General features: G+C 40.8%; 3 protein-coding genes across 4 annotated transcripts in view; 1 reads left to right on the top strand and 2 right to left on the bottom strand.

Moving 5' to 3' along the window:
* Window positions 1-3561: 3561 nt before the first annotated feature.
* Window positions 3562-5775, bottom strand: LOC310878555 (cullin-2-like; the record flags this gene model as incomplete). The annotated part of the gene is made up of 1 exon (XM_083792892.1): window positions 3562-5775. The coding sequence occupies one exon, from the start codon at window positions 5773-5775 to the stop codon at window positions 3562-3564; it is 2214 nt and encodes a 737-aa protein (XP_083649018.1).
* A 2036-nt stretch (window positions 5776-7811) lies between these two features.
* Window positions 7812-20445, top strand: part of nedd4l (NEDD4 like E3 ubiquitin protein ligase) — a 68428-nt gene continuing 55794 nt past the window's right edge. For both annotated transcript variants that reach the window (XM_083793766.1, XM_083793765.1), the window contains exons 1-4: window positions 7812-8194; window positions 10974-11047; window positions 16340-16415; window positions 19640-19678. In XM_083793766.1, coding sequence (XP_083649892.1) covers window positions 8003-8194; window positions 10974-11047; window positions 16340-16415; window positions 19640-19678 — 381 coding nt within the window. In that variant the 5' untranslated portion in view covers window positions 7812-8002. The remainder of the gene's footprint in view (window positions 8195-10973; window positions 11048-16339; window positions 16416-19639; window positions 19679-20445) is intronic.
* Window positions 20148-20445, bottom strand: part of znf532 (zinc finger protein 532) — a 136028-nt gene continuing 135730 nt past the window's right edge. The window contains exon 10 of the transcript XR_014570975.1: window positions 20148-20158. The gene's annotated coding sequence lies outside the window, so the exon portion shown is untranslated. The remainder of the gene's footprint in view (window positions 20159-20445) is intronic.

The raw sequence follows: 20445 nt of genomic DNA, 5'->3' as shown, positions 1-20445 counted from the left end.
TGATGCTAATAAACAAAGAACCTAAACCATGTAACCATTAATTGGTCAAGAAGTATAATTTTTGAGAGATTTGTGGCATGCAACTCTGTTGCACAAAGAAGTAAAAATCAGTTTTAACTCCTGACCTGAGGCAGCATACGGCAAGTTAATTATTTTGACATAATTTTAAATTGTGCTCGGTTTCATGGTGTTGGATGGATGTGTCAATACATAAGGCAAAAATGAAGCATGATGATCCCATGAACATATGCTGTAAGTGGTCTCAAAATACAAAACAGAGGTCATTAATAAAGAATGTTCCTTAGTTCCGTCCTTAGCTTATGACAATGCTATGCTATAGATTAGAACATAGCTTTATTCCTTTCAATGAGCCCCTTGTTCAGGAGGGCTATACAGAAATACAAGCTCACAATATACAGTACATGTAAATGAGGTCCCACCTACAGTAATAGTTCTGCAACTACTAATTACGTTGACTGTTTATTAATGAACTAAACTGAACAAAACTAACATATGCACGTATTATTGATCTGGGAAAGCTGAGAGTGACTGCAAATTGCAACTAAAGGAAGCATGGAGTGTGTGCAATGCTTTGTACAAGTAAGGAACTTTGTTCTGTCATAATGTATGGTTCAAGTACCTTAATAAAAAAAACATTAATTTGATGAAATTGATCTAACATTGAGTAGCACAAATGGATTGTTAAGTCCAATAAGGATGCAATATTTTGGGCATATGTAGGCGAATATGCACAAAATAATAATCAGATCTACAAGTTCACAACATGTGAGTGTGTAAGCTTGTAGATCGGCTACTATAAAACAGGCTTAAACGGTTATAAAAATGCTGGAGATGTGCTTGGGCATTAACTGTGAACCTGGTGTCCTTATATATATATGTTGTGAGCTTGTAGTAGATTGACAAAATGTAGGCTAAATCAGTTTGGAAGTTCTGGTAGGCCTATCCATTGTTGCAAACATCACTCATTCTTGATATTTGCACACATGCACCTATAGTGCAATTTACAAATGATAACTACTTCATGATGAATTATGCATTTACTATTACTTAACTAATGCTTAAAAGTGTATAGTTATTATAAAGTGTTACCCAATAGTTAAAATAAAAGATAAAGCAGCATTATTTATATTTACAAGGGCTGGATGCTGTCTGCTGATATCTGTTGAAATCACTTTTAATATGTCGTTTCACTAACCTTTTGTCTGTGAAATGAAGCAAATCTCAATTTCTGTCAACTCGTCAGTGTGTCGATTGAGTCCCGAGTGGAGATGCACCGGCGGGGAGGATATACCGACCGACTAACCTACTATTTGGCTGAACCGGAGAGTCAGCAGTCCTCCCCATCCACCGCGTCCAGAGAGGTCCAACTAGTAACTACGAGAGGCTCTTCGCGCGGGCGCGTAATGATAAAACCACGTGACCGAGAATAAGGTAGCCGAATATTCAGCAGCAGCACCATGGCTGTTTCTCAGACAGAATGCAAAGGGCTGTCACTGCATACGCGCGCATCATCTCTCCATCACGCACTCATGGCACATTGGCACTGCAGTGCACTGTGCACTGCAAGCCGATCATAAATAATCATAGATGGTAGGCCTAATACATGTTATTATGTAACATGAAGACCCCTACAATTAAAACTTTTAAAACTTATTTTATTTTATTATTCACAAATTACATAATAATAATAAATAATAATAAAACTTTATTTGTATAGCACCTTTCATGACATGAAAGTGCTTTACAGAGCAATGGAGAAAAAAGAAAAGAAAAGCAAGGCATAAACATTAAAAAACAAGCAGTAATAAAATACAGTGAGGACATGAATAACAAAATAAAATATCAATTTAAAGGAAGGGTGTAGAAGTGGGTCTTGAGCTGTGCTTTAAAAATGTACAGAGGCTGCCTGTCAAAGGTACAGTGGGAGTTTGTTCCATGCCGTCGGCCAGTAGAAGCAAGAAAGTTGCAATTTCTTTAGGCAAAGCGAGCAGGCCAGCAGTGGAAGACCTTGGGGCTTAGGGGGACCTTAGAGGCATGTCCTTTAATCACGTCATATGCTCATCACATCATATGCTGCTACGGGACATACGCATCAAACGACCCAATAACCACAGTATACCGCTAATCAACTTACAAATTACATATACCGACACTGAAACATATCTTTATTACGCTAAAACTACGTACGTAGCAAATAGCTAAACCTATAATTCAATATTGCAAATGTTCTTTCACAGAGAGGCTGAGATTTGAATGTTTATAGCGGTCGACAGTACTTGCACGCTCTGCTTGCGCACTAGTAGGCCATTTATGGCCTACTTGGGTGCAACAAGCAAGTAGGCACTCGACAGAGTGCAGTTCTAGTTCTTGAACTGGATTTGTTGAATCATGACCGTAGGCTATAGGCCACATACCAATTCTGGCAAACTATTTATTCCAAATGGCTATGATTATTTCATCCAAATTTGCGTGACCGTGAGAGACCTATTTTGAGGGGCGCTAACCCGGGTTTGTGTAAACACAAACATTGTGTAAAAACAAACATTGAAGATAAAAGTTTAAGATGGAGAAGTGAGGATGCAAATTGTGATTGGCCAGAATGAGATGATGTACGATGATATGTTAAGAGCACCCCTCACTTCACATGGGTGTGATTTCTTGTTTTGTTTTTGAGTGGCACTAGCCACTTATGCCCAGCTTTGTGTGTCTGTGTTTACCACGGAATGTGATGATGATGTATGATGATAAGAGTGACCCTCACTTCACAGTGAGTGTGATTTTTGTTTTTTGTTTACAAAAAATGGCGGAAATTAAAAATTACAAAAGCAATAATCAAACATATTTTGACAAATAAATAGCAATAGAATATTCAAAATATTTTGACTGTCTATTGCACAAGACAACAGCTTTAGACAGGGATGTATATATTAGGTTAACAGTTAACTGTACACAAAATAATTCACAACAAAAAATGTCCCAGCTTACAGTATCTCGAGAACCATCTGACCGATCAAGTTGTTAAAGTTGTGTGTATTGCCGAGGACCTGATGGAGAGGGAAGTTGTCAGTGGTTATTTAGCTAAAAAAAAATCAGCCTCACAGGATCAAGTAAAACTAACAAAATAACTAAATAAATGTAGAGCTTATAAGAAAAATCTAGTCTACTACAGTCATATGAATGCTGATGCCAAATAAGTAAAAGGATTAATGAAAACTAACAAAATAACTAAATAAAAGCACAGGCTAACTAGAGCTGCCGTGACGGTGTCTGAACAATCGCGTCATCTTGGCAAACAAAAAGAAATAAGAAAAAGAAAAATCACCTGCACACCTTCACTTATGTTCCACTCCTCTACCTCAATATTATGCTACATACTCCTACGTCCCAACCTTCGTCATCATCTCCTCTGTCTACCATGTCGGACCACAGTTGCGGAACTACACCCATACTGCCGTATACATTTATTAGGTCTTCTGTGAAAGTGTGTTTTATTTGTGGGACGGGAGAACGTCAGGGGTTGCTCCTGGCTCCTTCTTGTTTTCATGCCACATAGCTTAACTCGTCTGCCAAGCTCTGGCTACGCTCAACAAATTCCTTGTCAATGAGCACCTCAATGCACTTTTTGATCATGCTGATGCTGGGGTTGAATCTGGCCTTGGACTGGTCGATGACCTCTTGGATGAGGGCGTTGTGTCGCAGCACCTTGCGGGCTTTCATGATTCTCACTATAGCGGCTTGTAAATACATTTTGCGGTCCTCGTCTATAGAACTCCTTGTCTGCTCCATCTCTTGTGGCGTGTCTTTCTGCATCGACATTGTGATCTTGAACTTGGTCCTTTTGCTGGTGAATCCCATATTTAATGAAAACGTGGATTCGGACTCTACTTCCTCATGTTGTGAGTCGTGGTTGAGCATCTTGACGTCCAACAGGGACTTAACAGTCTTCTGTAGCTCCTTCTCATTCATCTGGGTGGTGTCCTGTAGTTCCTTGTAGGTCACTACTGTTTGGCTGTTGTTGAAGGCCAGCAGCACGGCCATCTGGTATGTGGTAACCATGGCCACGTAGGGCTTGGACAGGTAGTTGAGCTTGACCTCACCTGTGCCGTGGTGGTGCAGCCAGGTCAGCTTTCTACCACTGAATTTCTGATTGTAAAACACCTCAAACATCTGTACACTATTCTCTAGTTCTTGAGGAATGGCAAAGGTGGAGGAGGTGACGTGTGTGAGGGGCCAGGCTCCTGCCTGTAATACAAGGATGTGGAAGTTGATGTCTACAACATTCTTTTTTGTTTTTTGGAAAACAAAGTTGGTGAAGTTATTGTTGAGTTCAGCACTCACACTCATGTCTGTATACATTCTGTGGAGCTTGCTTGTGAACTCATAGCCACATGTTTGCTTCAGTTTGTTGATCATGGCTTCTTCGGAGTCCATTGACAATGACAGGCTATGTATTAACCGCTTTGCTAGCATTCTGGCGTAAAACTTCTGAAAGATATCCTTGTCGTCGATGTATTTGAACACTATGTTGAAGCTGGTCAGTTTGTCCTCCACCTCGCTCTCCGTCCTTCCCTTGGCAGACTTCTTCAGCAGATTGTCACAGTACTTGGCCAGCAGTTCGGGGGCTATGCAGATGGATTTAGTTTCCCTGTAGTTCACCACAGATGTCAAAGCCTTATCAAGTGCACTCATGAAATGATGATCCCCATTCAGGACCGTGCTAATGAGGTGAACAAATTTACTGTGGACCTCCAGCACAGCCTCGACAAACTGGGTTGGCATATTTTCCGGAGAGAGGTTACTAGTGGCTCGAAGGCACTCGTCGTGGATATGGGCCTGCAACACGTGGATCATGTGAGGTAAGCCACTGGTCACATCCCGCAATAGGGTGTACATGTTGGCCATGTCGTCTGTCTTCTCTTGCCGGATGATGTTCTGACACTCGCCAAAGAGGAACTGCAGGTGGTCAGCCACCATCGTCTGCTGGAATTTCTGGATGACTTTTGTGTAGGTGGTGTCGTGCAGGTACTTCCGAAATCGCACCTCCTCGTCTTTCAACTGTGCTAAGACCTTTTCCATATACTGTGAGCAGTTGGACTCTTGCATTAGTTTGGATGCTTCCTGTGTGTAATCTTCTCCCATTTTGTTCAGAAATGGCTCCTCGAAGACTTCCTGATAAAATGCCATCTGGGACTTCTTGTACTGTTCAACATGAATAAAGGAGTTGATGACTCCATGAATTACTTTCTGGTCATTTCTTATTTCTTTGAGCAGCATTGAGATCAGAATGGGCCGGAGGGGCTCTATCATCCTCTTCCTCCAAACATCTAACGCCAGCTCTCCGATGTATAAAGGCTTAGCCGTGTCCTCACCTGTGGAGCTGTTTTGCAGATCATCCTCCACTAGTTTTTTCTTTGTGATGTAATGAGTGTTGAGATAACTGAATAACTTATTAATGTAGATTGCCCCTTCGCGGTAACACTCCCAGTAATTGTTGTACGTCTGTAAAATCTGATTTGACTTCTTAACTTTCTCGTACAAGGAATGGACATGACTTTCCAGAAAGTCCTTGGTTCTTTTGTATAAGGGATTTTCTTCAGGGGGCGTTTGGTCTGTAACACATAAGGCATAAATGTCAGAGAAGCTGTTATTCCATGTAGTCGACTCCACATTGCGAAGCAGCAGAACTGCCTCGATTGTAGTCTGCAGCTTCTTCCATGTCTCGTCGAAATTCACTTTCCGGGGCTTCAGGGACATTGTAAGAATTCCTTTTAGACAGCGTTTTGAAAGTAGCTGTCTCCGATGTCTCAATTAGAAGCTGTTCAATTATGCTACCTGTTCACAGCACACGACTATTACCGATGCTCCAGTGACGAAGGGTCATACGTCACTATGGCAATGTATAACCAATATAAATACCGAAGGCTCGACTGATTGTCTAACACCGGGTCAAGACCAGCTGAGGTGGTGTCCAAGCAGGACTTTGTGAGATGCCCCTTGGCAGTAGCCTAGAGGGATAAAGGGAACGAGTGGGAACAAAGCTGTGGGATATGGTTATCCGAGTTGTCAGACCAGCTACCTGGGTTAACTCGGAAGGCAATGAGTTATTTCGTAGTCAGAGCCTAACTGTTAATGTATTGAATATATCTTATATAGCTGATAACATGTGGTTGTCGCTGAAAGCAGTGAATTAACGTGCACTTGCCTTTTATGTCATTGGCTGCAGTGTTTGTGTCATTACTGTGATGCCATTCATTCATATGGAGCCTTGATGTGAGTCGTGCCCAAAGATAAGGTCTATGATGTCAGGCTTAGGTGTTTCCTTAGGTATAGTATCCATTTATGACTAATGTTGGCAATTAAGTATGCTCTGAAACGTTCTTCATAGCCACAGTGAAGTATGACCCATACGCCATTCTTTTTAGAGTAAAGTGGTATTTACACTTGCCTTCTCCTGACCCCAAGCCCCCTCTATTCACCTTCAACCCCCGTGTTTTTTTTGATTGGTGCTAGCCCCTCCTATGCCCTAGCCTGGCTGATTCGGTCTGGTTTATTAACCAGGCTACCTATGCCCAGCTTTGTGTGTTTGTGTGTGTGTGTGTGTGTGTGCAACGGAAAATTATTTGATTGACTGAGCACGGAATGTGATATATGATGATACTGCATATGATGATAAGAGTGCCCCTCACTTCACACAAGTGTGATTTTCAATTAAAATATAGCTGACCACCGGTTCCATCAGGCCTTTTTATCTCCCCCATCTAATGGTAATGTGTAATCTAACGGTTATGTAGTGCATATTATGTAACTCATATGGAGTACTCTACAGTGACACGAGTTTGGTGTAGGGTGGAATTCTCATATCTGACTTTTGTTTTGTGAATCTGTTAATGTTAATGTAATGAGTAGGCTATTACGAATCATGTTCTGTTGTAAGTAGGATAGGCATTTATAAGCTTTTAGCTTCTGCCTATTCCTTTTGATCATCTTCATGTTTTGTTTTGTTTTTGTAACAGCTTCCATTCATTGTCTGTAAATATTGTATTTGAAACTGAAGGATCAAATAAACTAAACTAAACTATTACACTTCAATAAGTGTGCTATGAAGTGACTTCATACACATAAAATAGAAGCTATAGGCCTATTTGTACAACTGAGTGCTGATGTCCTGTATACGACCGCCAGAGGGCGAGGCAGGACAAGCCAAACTCCCTAACGTGTGTGCGGGAGGGGTGCAAATTCCACCTACTATTATTTTCTTGTCTTTTTTTTTAATCTCCTCCTTTCTTTATTTTAGTTTGAGGAATTTCTCAAACTAAGTGAGTTGGTTCAAGACAAGTCGCTGGCATCCACCTTATCCTGTCACTTTGACAGTGCTTGTACACACACACACGCGCACACACACACGCGCACACACACACACACACACACACACACACACACACACACACACACGCACACACACACACACACACACACACACACACACACACACACACACACACACACACACACACACACACACACACACACACACAGTCACACGCGCACACACACACGCACACACGCACCACACGCACGCGCACGGAACCTTTTCCGTTTTCCGTATCCGCTCTCTACACCGGATCTTCAAACATTGATTCAAGAGTCGCTGGTGCGTTATTATGGATCCCACTTCAGTTCTAGGCAAACCGTGCCCGGCCCCAGCGGGGGGCGGGGTTTGCCCCAACTGAGGTGCGATCCATAATAACGCGTCTCCGGCATCATCATCAACCGCTGTGGCGAGAGGAAGTCACAGAGCTTTCTGTCACACACAACGTCAAGACTACTACGGATTATTAGGTTAGGAGGGAGTTAACATATATAGCCTTACCCTTACTGCCTTCTGCTTGGAAACATTTCTGACAGTTGTTTCACGAGTTATTGATCAGGCGGATCAGGCTTACTAATAAACACACCACGACCACGGCACAAAGAACTGTGTATGTGTGTGTGTGTGTGTGTGTCTGTGAATCCTGCACTCCACCACGGCAGAGTAGACAGGGGGAGAAGGAGACTATTGTTCACGGCTAGCTTGGCTGGGCTACTAGCAGTTTCTTGTTTGGACCTGTGGACCTCCAGCCTATATGGAATGGCTACGAATCTCGAGCCCATATATGGACTGTCAGAAGACGAGGTAATGTATAAGTTAATTTAAAAAAATGACACCACATGTGTGCCGTGCACGATAACGCAAGAGATAATTGACGCGTTGGACTGTAAAACATGCCAGGGGGTGTAGTGCCGTATGTTGTTGTTGCTGGACAGCCGCAGCTAGCTAGCGTTCACGTCCAAAGGCTTAAAATATCGTCGCTCGAGCCTTTCGCTCGATAATAAATGATGTGTTTTCAGTGTCGACGCCTCGTCTTTTCACTTGGAGTTGGAAACCATGTCATTTTTGTCAGTTGAAAGGTGTAAAGGAGCGAGCCTCCTGTCCCAAGCTCCGCTAGAAATACTCCTCAGGACGTCAGCTGTCAGGAGCTGCTTGTTCCGTGTATTCCAAAGCCTTTCTTTGGCTGACATCAGATCCTTGACAGTGAATGTGGACTGTTAGAATCCTTCTGGTGTCAAGGTTTTTAAAGGTTACATTCTACTAATATCCTTCTGATGCCAAGGTTTTTTAACAAATCAATAAAGAAGCTATTATGATGATCCTAACACTAACGTTATATTCCAGCCCAGCCAAGCAAGGGGGTTTAACATTCCATTCCAAAAATACAATCCGTTTTTTTAAACTTACATTCCAGTCTTTATGTTGAACTTTACATTCCATTTACAGTAAAACAAAAAAAGAGTCCTTCTGAATCTGCAACGGGGGTTTTAGTTACAGTCGTATAATTATTCTTAACGGTTTTAGCGTTACATTATTCCAGTAATGATCTTTCTAAAGTAACGTTTGGAAACGTTTTCCATAGAAGCATTCTATGCATATCTTTCAATGACCCACATTTTACATACCGTTAGGCCTATAGTTTCAGCTACTTTTAATGTTTTTTTTTATTATTATTATTATTATTATTATTATTATTATTATTATTATTATTTACACTATTAATTTATTATACATTTTTAAACAAAATTTCATGTTCAAAACTGAAAATAATTTCATAACCACAAAACGAATTAAAATTATTTGAGGCTAACACAGCTTATATCTACTGCTAAACAAAAGCCCCTTCACCACTAAGTGATGAACTGTTTTGGAGAACAGAATTGTGGTTTAAATACTCATTTAATTCATTTCGTTTCACACACCACCATAAGATACAAGAATAGCACAAAAATAAAACATTATTAAAAAATTAAGCCATTAACACCGTTGTTGTTCTAGGTCTGCTGAGTGCATTGTCATGGATGGATGAAATATCCTCATATATTCTTCCTGTTCTTACTGGAAATGGGGGGGGGGGGGGGGGGGGGGTAGCACTACCTGCATGCTTACATCAATGGACAAAGGAGTCTCCATAGAGTACTAGACTACTGGATGAACACACTCATTATGCCATAAATGACCAGGTCTTTTAATATAGCGTCTTCAGTTCAACTGCAAAATATAGGCTTGTAGCGGTAGCCTTTGTCTTACTGCTGCTATACGTTAAGCACAGAATTATTTTTACATTACTGTAGTGTATACTAGGATCTAAATCTATTTAAATCACTGTGAGTGATCGTTATTGCTTTTGCTAAATGCCACATTTATTGAAATCATAATTATGTAAAATCATGTACTGTTACTGTAAGTAGCCTAATGAATAATTCAGGTGAAATGTCCAAGCCAGTATTCATGTCACTATTGCTGGGACTCTGGGAGATGGGAGCACGGAGCAGGCTACGTTACCTTGCTTTATTTGACTATACCACATTTTCCCTGACCCCTGTCTGTCATTATGAAAGTTAGAGCTAAAGACCATAGCGACATTCCACACATACTATAACAACAGAAGTGGCGTTGCCAGGGAAGGGGTGCCCTAGGCCTAGGGTTCACATTAAAATCCTTAGTGTTAATTTAACTCAAGAGTTTACACTCTTACAGTTACAATTGCAAAGGGATAAATTAACACTGGGGTTTTTACTGTGTTGTTGGACGCCTAGAACCTCTATGTAATAACTGTGTTGCAGCGCAGGCATATACGTTCTTTATGAATACGACCCAATTATAGGCCCACATTCCATAATACCATAATCTTATTGTGAATGTGTTGTAAACAATCAGTATTGTTACATCCCTCTGAACAAGGCTACTACAACCTTAAATAACAGCTGACTGTCTGTTCCCCTCCCTCGCCCTTTCCCTAGCAGCACTCACAATAATTAAGTCTGTGACCGAATATGTTGTCAGCTATTACTTTGCCTAAACATTACCTAGCCTATCTTCTGGTGTAGTGTAGTGCCATTGATTTTGTTTTGGCCTGCACTGTAATTTGCTGCGTAGTAGAAAGCTGTGTGAGGCAGCAACCTGAGTGCAGTGTGTGAGGCAGGTCAAATAATTCTCTAGGAGTCTAGGTCAACCCTAAATGGCTAATACATTTCCTATACTGAATGTTCTTTTTTGAGGGCCGCTAGCCCCTCCTATGCCCGGCTTTGTGTGTTTGTGTGAATAATAGCAAAGATTTGATTAGCAGATCACCCCATAGCGATGATTTGATTAGCTGAGCAAAGTACGTATTGAGGATAAAAAGTGAGAGCAGACAAGTGAAGACTGAAAAGAGAGGGCGCAAATTGTGATAGGCTAGATTTAGAATGAGATGTGTGTCGGATGCTTATCCGACACACCACCAGTCTGTGCTCAAAGATGTAAAACCCCAGCCAGTGCTCAAAGTCTGACATGTTGGAAGTAGTAGTGAGCTTTGGGAATTAGGAAATAATGTCTTGATGAATTTAATTAAATGTCTCCGATCTTTTGCTTTCTTTTCCAGCATGATACAAGGGTGCTACGGGTTAAAGTCATTGCAGGAATCGACCTGGCGAAGAAAGACATCATCGGAGCGAGGTGAGCAATGAGGATAGACCAATTTATAATTGGTTGATGTGAGGTCATGACGATGTACAAGCTCACAATGTGTTGTTCTGCGACGCGTTGTGAGCTTGTAGATTGGCCATTTTCGGGGTGCAATATCTGTACGCAACAAAGTATAAGTTGGACTTAATTCCTTTCTAGCTTCTTCATACTTCCACTGACACCCACATTGTCATTATATAAGTGCCATGTAGGTGTTCTTTCCGAACACCAGGTTTGGACACAGCTCAGTTCCCATGTTCTCTATGGGAACACTTTCTTCAGCCAGCAATATTTATTGAAACAGCAACTTCACAACCCCAGCATCAATATCTAAACTTGTGACCATATTTTGTTCTTCTTACATAGCAATAAAACAACAGAGAGAGAGAGATATGTGCAGTGTGCTCCTGGTAACAGATGTACCGGTACATGCTTTTTATTTTGTTTGTTGTTTTTCACTTATTCGGCTGAACACTGGATTGACCAGAAATGTGTTGTTCCTATTTTCTGCCTTTTGGTGGCCAAACCTTCGGTGCATCCCTAGTGGACTGTGTCTGTAATCTGTATGATACAATTAAACAATTAACATCCTATAATGAGCTCTTGGCATGTATAAAAGTGCTGAGCAGGCCCAGTGGACCTCGATTTTGGATCAGATGGCAAGAGGAAAAGACCTGAGTGAGGATTCATTATTGCCATTGGAGCTCGGGTGGCAGGAGCTTCAGTCACCAACACTGCTGAACTGGCTAGTGTTACATACTGTACAGTATCAAGGCCTACAGTATTATTTATTTCGCATCTGAGCCACGGACCACCATTTGTTGAGACTTAGCCTCTCAGACCAAAGACTATGAATATTTTGTTATTGGATAGGACTTTGTCCACAATTCCATATGCTGTATTGAGGGTGATACCATATGAGATAACAGGCGTTAAATCTACATTCTCAATTTTCTTTAGACTTATTGTAATTTAGGTACTACAGATGTTTTTTTTTTTTTTTTTTTTTTTTTTTAAGATATTTTTTTGCGGCTTACGCCTTTTATTGATTTTTTAAGGGACAGATAGTAGGCTGACAGGAAACGGGAGAGAGATGGGGGGATGACATGTGGTAAAGGCCGTGTCGGGTTCGGGAGTCGAACCTGCGGCACACCGCGACTGGATCACCAGTCCGGTGCCCAGACCGTTACGCTACGGCCTGGGCGGTACTACAGATGTTTAACGATAATTTAACTCCTGAGAGTGTAAAATGAAACCAAATGGACCCGTCCGAAACGGTCGAGAAATGACAGAGTTACCGCGTTGCAGCTTTCCGTACTTGGACACGTACAGGGACACACAGCTGCGTTAATGGAGCGGAGGCACTGCTCAAAAAAGTGCCATTGAATAGGGTTGGGTGCTGTGACTGTCACAGACCTGACATTATTGCAAGAAAATCTTAATTTACTGAATTGGCCTATATCTCTGACCCAGGATAATTCCTTTTACAGTTCTGGATACTGACTGACTGCTTTATTTTGTGCTTTCACTCCTTTAGCCTCCAAAGTCTGGCAACAGCACTAAACTTCAGCTCTATAGGGTGAATGTTTAGCATTATGGTAATAAAAAGATCCATTCTATTTAGTTGTCCTTCTCTTGTCATAAGCTAATGACTATTCTGTGCTGAAGTATAACTCAGTGTTTTCACAAGTTTGTGTGCTGTTGCATAATATCTCCTTGTAGAGTTGTACTTCAAGTCTACATCTTGTTCCTTTTTTCACAGTCAGTCGGGTCAGGCAACATAACTCACGCCCTGTGAATTAATTACTTACCTTGTCTGGACTCACAAGGGTAGAAAAACACTAGATGGAACACCACTGAGTGATTTAGTTATCATTCTTGAAAAGCTAAATTCTGCAGCAAACCTGATCTAGATGATAATTGAAGTCATTCAATATAGTGAGTCATTAGCGTATACGCAGGTCACATTTTCAAGTTAACAGTAGTAATGTAAGGGGAAATTATTGTTGTAACTCATTGACTTCAAAAGCATTTAAAGTAATCTCATAAGGTAGAGTTAAACACATTTTATGAACAGTTATGTTCATAAGATTTACGTATCTTCTATAAAACGTTCAGACTTACCATTTCTTCCCGTAATGGCCTGCTCAGAAATGCTTCAGAACCCTTGAACTATCCCTTTAAGCAGTATAGCCTCAAAACCTCACTCTGTTAGAAGATTACATGTGTGATAAGAATAGTTTTAATGCACACACACACACACACACACACACACACACACACACACACACACACACACACACACACACACACACACACACACACACACACACACACACACACACACAGCTGGCCATGCACATTGAGGGGATAATACTTTCATGGGTAGAGTTTATTTTTTTACAGTATATCCCTGGAGCACACCAGTGGGTGAATAGCTAGTGTGTTAACCATACAGTAGGCCTTATGTCAGTTTGATACCAGAGGGAGCCCGGTGTTCCGTGTGTTGCTTGTCATTCCCCTCCACGGTCGGCCTCCTGTCATTCTTTTTTGATCAAAGTTTCTAGTTTTTAATTTTTCAAGTCACATATGAGTCAAAAATAGCATACAAACTTTTTTTTACCCCTCCCTCCCCCAGGCCTCCTGTCATTCTACACTATCTACAAGAATAATTAACCACCCTAGTCTAGACTTAACTGGGCCAACAGTATACCTGGAACACTTTTTTCTATCTACCGTACACCAAATCTCCTTGCAAAGTGCTCAGAGAGTCGGGAGAATGGGACATTTTGAGCACTATGAGTGCTGCTCCCATGTTACGCAGCCATGCAGGAACATCCTGTAAGAGGAGAAAACTTTGATGTCATGGAGAATGAGGTCTCATGTTGTGCACACTAGATACTGTAACTGTGCTAGCCGTCTCCTCCTCATTGGATACTCGACCACTACATTATTCTTCAGTTTTTAACCGTTGCCTTTATTCTTATCATTCTGTGGGACCTATTTAAGCCAGTGGTTTTAAACCCTATTCATATCAAGGCCCATTATTTATTCTGCATTTGAGCCACGGACCACCATTTGGATCAGATTTAGCCATTTCAGACACAAAACTTCAAATATTTTGTTGTCGTTGGATATGATCTTGTCCACATTTATGGTACCATGCAGGCATACATTGATCAAAATAACAATTCTTCTACATTCTGTAATTGTGTAGCCTTAAGTAATGCAGATGTTTAACAATAATTGTACTCTTGAGAGCGTAACATGATGTAATCTATAAGGGTCTATTTATTTGGTTACCAACTCTCCATTTAGCTGGGGACCACCTGGTACCCCCTCAAGGACCACTAGTTGAAAACCACTGATTTAAACTATTGAGACCTGAGCACCCGATTACAAATGTCTACAAATTAGACTACAAATGTATCATGAGTTGACAGTTTTCTGAAAAACCTCTGTTTCTATTTCAGTTGTTCTCAAACTATTTCATGTCAAGGACCCCCAAATGATGTATTCGGCCGCCGACCCCCATCTTGTTCCAGGGACCCCCCCCAGAAGCAAAGTACAGTCAAAAACGTTCGCTGTGAAAGAATATATATTCAAAGATTTGTGCCACATTTTCACGGTTTAAAAGAAAATTGCAGATCTACAAGCTCATAGCGAGGCATTCGGTGCTTCTTGTAGATCTTATAGATTTCAACAAGTATAAAATAATGGTTAATATGGTTAAACGCTAACGTCACGTGGCACAAATGCGTTCCAGGTCTTAATAGGTTAAATGATCTATGGTGCAAGGTCGCATAGGGTCTAAAGCGCATTCAGTCATCAGTAATAATAACCAGTAATGCCTATATAATAATGAATAACTAAGTGTTCTAATATTTTCCTTTTAAATCTGATCACTTTCCTGCAATGCAGCCTTTAAAAGGACAAGGATAAAGTTGAGCAATATCACAATATTAGAATATCCAAATCGCAGATGATATCTAGTCACACGTATATTGCCGTTGCCCTACTTCATCAGCAGGACATTGTGTGAAGGTTTCAGGGTAGCAGAGATACAGAGTAGGGCATTGTTTTGGTTTAGTCACAATTAATCTCAGCCAGACATAAACACACAATCCGGGGCAACATGGATTCTGGTGGAGTGGTTGATTTGCAATAAAGCTTGCAGCAATGTTATTTAGCTCTGTCTCTGAGGGAATTTCACTTGAATTCCTCGTTCTGTGTCTTGCATGTATCCTTGAATTGACTATTGAGTGAGTGTGCTACTAAAGAAGCTGAAGTGAGGAGATGCAGAAAAGGGCTCTCTGCTCTGAAGTAGCAGATAAATTAAGAGACAGTAATGTTAGCTGGCAAGTAGGACAGCTTATATTCAAGTACTGTTCAACAGAAACAAAGCCTATATTGCAATTGTGTTAAGCCAAACAAAATGTGTATGTCCTCAGCTTCATGTAGGTGTCCTATTGGATTGCAAAAAATATACAATGGAGTGAGTGGGTTTCCTACCTTCCCCACACAAAAGTGAGAGCAGATAAAATGCAAGTGTGTGAAATATGTGGAGGAGTTTCTTATCTCAGGACATGGGAACGCCAACCTGACATTGAACCTACAGTAGAGCTGCCTTTGGGGACTGAAAGCAGCAGAGGAATTGGTCAGCCTAATGAATAGAACAGCTCAGCCGCTATCAAAAACTCACTAGGGATTTGAGGATTTCTGCCCTGTCAGCACCTTCAAATAAACTACTGTGTTATTTTTAAATAGCCCAGTCACAGACAGCCTGCTTACTGTTTGTTCTGCTCAACTCAATTTTTTTTGCAGCTACTATTCTTAGCACATTATTTTGTCAATATGACATTGTAGCCATCCCTAACAATAATGTAATGCAAGCTGTTTTTTCTACAGGGATATTCATTGCTACTGTAGCTCAGATTTCAGGTTTTGGAACCAGTAGGATTTTTGTCATGGTGGTAAAAGCCTAGCCTAGCAATACAGGCTCTGGCACTTGTGGTTGTATTGATATAAGGGTCTGTTGCTGAGTAGGCTATCTGGTACAACTAATTAGATGGGATCCTGTCTCCTTACAACACTCATGATGTCTTTGCCACCATAAGATTTGATCTAAAAAAGTATGTTTTCCTGTTTGATGGACTATTCTTATTTTATGAAGTGAGTGTAACTGTAAAGCATCGACGATTTTATATTTTTTATTGTATGTGTAAATGAATGTGTCCGACTGAATGTAAAGTTTTAACATTTGTTGCTCTGTTTTGTCTGCAGTGATCCCTATGTCAGACTCTCCCTCTATGCTGCGGATGAAAACCTTGCCTTAGTCCAAACGAAAACCATTAAAAAGGTAAGACCCAAGATAAACAATATCTGTTGTTCCTCATATAGATATGTGTATGATAATTCCAGAACATTCCTGTGTCTATGTATCAAGTTTGTTTTCCTCTCAAAAGAGACCATTGAATTTCCATGAAATAGCAAAAATAAATGTACACGTTGTTGTATTATGCTAGTCCTTTCTAGAGCATGTCGTCACTCAGTACCTGGCCCGTCTGTAAGCTCCATCCTAAGACTTCAGTCCTTTCTAGAGCATGTCATCAGTACCTGGCCCGTCTGTAAGCTCCATCCTAAGACTTCAGTCTCCCCTCCCAGAGCTCACTCCTCCAGATTGGTTGAAATCCCACAGCACTTTCTTCTCCCAGCTTCTCCCAGCTTCTCTCCCATATACCAATATGCTGGGGCGGCGGTGGGCGGTGGCTCAGGGGTAGAGTAGCTGGATGGTAACCGCAAGGTTGCCAGTTCGAACCCGGGCTCCCCCAGAGTTAGTGTCGAAGTGTCCTTGAGCAAGACACTGAACCCCAAATTGCTCCTGATGTGCTGGTTGGTGCCTTGCATGGTTTCTGCCGCCATCGGTGTATGAATGTGAATGGGTGAATGTAATGCACAATCTATGTAAAGCACCTGGGATAAAGGAAGGCGCTATATAAATGCACCATTTACCATTTACCATGATGCTACTGCGTTACGCTACTGTGTTATAGCAGGTTTTCCAGAGCAAAATCTTTTCTTTTTTTTCCTCACTTCGGTTGATTGCCCATTACAAAGATATGTATCTGTGTAATAAAACAAGTAATAACCAACCAGTGTAATTGCTAGATACATTTAAAGGAGGATTCCACTACAAAGCCACGTTAAAATAATGTATCTGATAAAGGCAGAACTGATGTAGCCTGGCTTGGCCAGCCTCATAGCGTGGATTCACTGAAGATTATGCGGGGAGGAATCTTCAGTGAATCCACACGATTAGCCAGGCTAGAACTGATGTGGCTCGCCAAAGATACACAACAGCAATAGTGGCAGTGGATGTCTGGACGATTGAATTCCATAATTATTAATTACACACATTGTGATCTTGTAGATGACCTATTTTAGCTTTTTGTTGTACGAGGAAGTATAGGTTAGGTGGTTAACTAAGTCAATTATACATAATTTTGCTTATTTATAGGGAGACTCTTCTCACTCTAGTCTAGGGTGTGTGTGTGTGTGTGTGTGTGGGGCTCTTCACAGCAGGGGGAGCCGTTTCTTTGTGTTCACATTAACCTCCTGTCAAAGTAGAACCCGTGCCCAAAGAGAGGATTGGTGGGGTTGAGGCTGTCCAGGCTCCGAGCAAACATCCATTTGTATTAGAGTTAGACAAAGCAAAGTAAATTCAAAACTATATCAGCTTAGCATTTCATATTTAGGCCATGGTGTATATTATACATCCCTATTATGTTATGCTAGTGTGCTGTGGATACTTTAGCCTAGTGGAAACCGGATGAATCTGCCAATGCAAAAAAAAGAAAAAATAGCCCAGCCCCTGGCCATATTCTGGTCTGGCCCTGCTCGTTGTGATTGGATTTCCCTGCCCCAGAATTGTGCGGCACCAATCGGGGCCCAGGATGCAAATATGGGACAGGCATTTTTTTTAATTCTCTCCTTGGAAATGCAGGTCCCCCACAGAGATTCCAGACTGATACAGTATCTACGCAGTGATATTAGTTGTGCGTGCGTGCGTCTGTGTTGATATAGACCTTCTTCATTCTTAAATAGATAGTGATATATACTAGATAGATATCTATCTATATTCAGTACACCACAGAAAGACATTTGGATCAAGGCATTTGCACTGCCGTACATAATTACACGGTAATGCCATCATCATTATGTAACACTTGTTATAGCTAGTGAGATGGGCATGATTCTGTCTCTGCAACTATAGCGTCTTTATTATCTCAGTGCATTTCTCCTCTCCTAGTGGTTTGCATCAGCTACTTGCCAGCCAATCCTCTGCTGGAGCCAGGCAGCCCGGGCCTCCGTGCAGGCAGACATATGCTACCAGTGGCTATGCCTGTCTTTTAGGATATAAATAGCTGACAGTGCACTGCCATGTGGAGCATAAGAGCGAAGGGAAGGCTCTTCTATGCATGAGCTTCATCTATGTGTCTTTTTAAATGGGCCACCCCTGCCAGCATCTTTGTTGTTAAAGATAAGAGTTTGCCCGGTGGCAATATTCACTGGACAGTGGTTAAAAATGCTATTGTCGAGCATGCCATAGACTGTTATTGGGAGACAAACTGATCCAGGCATTCTTGGCCTAACTCATACTACTGTATTGTATACTATATTATACAGGAAATGTAATGTAACGTTGACTAACATATTTGGTCTGCTCTTTTGTAACGTGATCAAGACGAAAGTCGTTTTTGTATTATTATTATTATTATTAATATTTTTAGGACATTGGGTTCAATGGGGGAAAGCTATTTTAACGGAGATGTTATTTTATTGCTGCTGTAAAACTGCTTGTGTTTATTAATCGGAGAGACGTGAAATTAAAGCTTCATTGGCATTCTGGTGTTTGCTCCATTTCAATAATAGAAAGCATTTTAATGAGAACTGTCACATAGTTCTCAGACTAATAAAATGTCTAAGACAAGACTAATGAATTCATGTGTGAGAAGGCTGTGCATATCTGTGGTTATTTCTCCAACAAGCTTCTGGTTGATTATTTACCTGGGCCGATGCAATCACTGAGTCACACTAAAGGTCTTTTACATTATTTCATATGATTAATTTGTCCAAAAATGTTTATCTTATATCTTTATCTTTATTCGGAACATGGTTGATTTGTCATCTGCATAATCCTATGATATCATCAACATTCGCCACCGAGTTTGTTCATCGTGGCCTGATGTGTAATGACCTTTTAGGAGGATGAATTCGGATTAACACTCAAAAATGCAATACGTGCAACATGATTTAAACTTGTAGACTATTTTCGGTGTGACACCGGCGCGCACAATTTCAGACGGTGGATGTCCCCTCTTGCTCAGATAAACACTGTTAAATAAATTGTCTTTTCTGACCTGTTTCCTTGTTTTCTGCTAATGATAGGAGCTGGTATGGCAAATAATTTAGCCCACTTTTTTACAACTGTAAACCTGGTGACAAAGTTGAAGTTGTCTTATGAAAAACTACAAGATATGTAATACAATAATTAACCGTGTTCATATTTTATCTTCTTTTTAGACCCTAAATCCCAAGTGGAATGAAGAGTTCTACTTCCGGGTGAGTTCTAAAACCACAACTGTGTAATGTATGTTGTATCAAGTGTCAATTATAAATTAATTGTTCATTAATGTGAATATGTATGATGATGCAGATGCAGTCATTGTACTGGCCTCCACCCGGCCTGCACTGTTGCACTGTTACACTACATGAAAACTAACCTATGATGACTAAGACTAACTAAATATATTGACAATGGACAAGAGTGGACAAGAGGTCCAGTATGTCATTTTACACAGCCATTACGACGGCTTCAAGCATTTTAGATCTTATGATATTTAGTCGAGTAAGACTAGACTAACAGTACAACATTCCATGTGACTAAAATGTGACTAAAACCGAATTTGCTGTCAAAATCAACACTGCACTGTTGCTCATTACAATAAAGAATGCCGTCACTCGTCAATATCTGTGAATAACAGCCCTTTTATTTTTGCACAATGTAATCATTTTGCATAACAACCAATAACGTATAACAGCCTAACACAGTTATTGTTATTGTGGTGAAGGTTCTTAACCCATTCTGACCGGGCACCCATTTTGGTGTCAGCATCATGTTATGCTTTAGCTATTGAAAAATAGCAGATCTACAAGCTCATATCGCGCCACCGAGTGGCGCGATACGAGCTTGTAGGTCTGCTATTTTTGAAAAATCGAAGACACTTTTAGAATCTGATCTCAGGTCAGAATGGGTTAATAATTAAACTGTCAGGATGTAATATACATTTTTAGAATCTGATCTCAGGTCAGAATGGGTTAATGTTGTT

Source organism: Protomyctophum parallelum, assembly GCF_964188405.1.
Source record: "Protomyctophum parallelum genome assembly, chromosome: 21".
NCBI lineage: Eukaryota > Metazoa > Chordata > Actinopteri > Myctophiformes > Myctophidae > Protomyctophum > Protomyctophum parallelum.
Note: the sequence above shows the minus strand (reverse complement) of the source record. Positions and strands in the feature narration are given on the sequence as shown.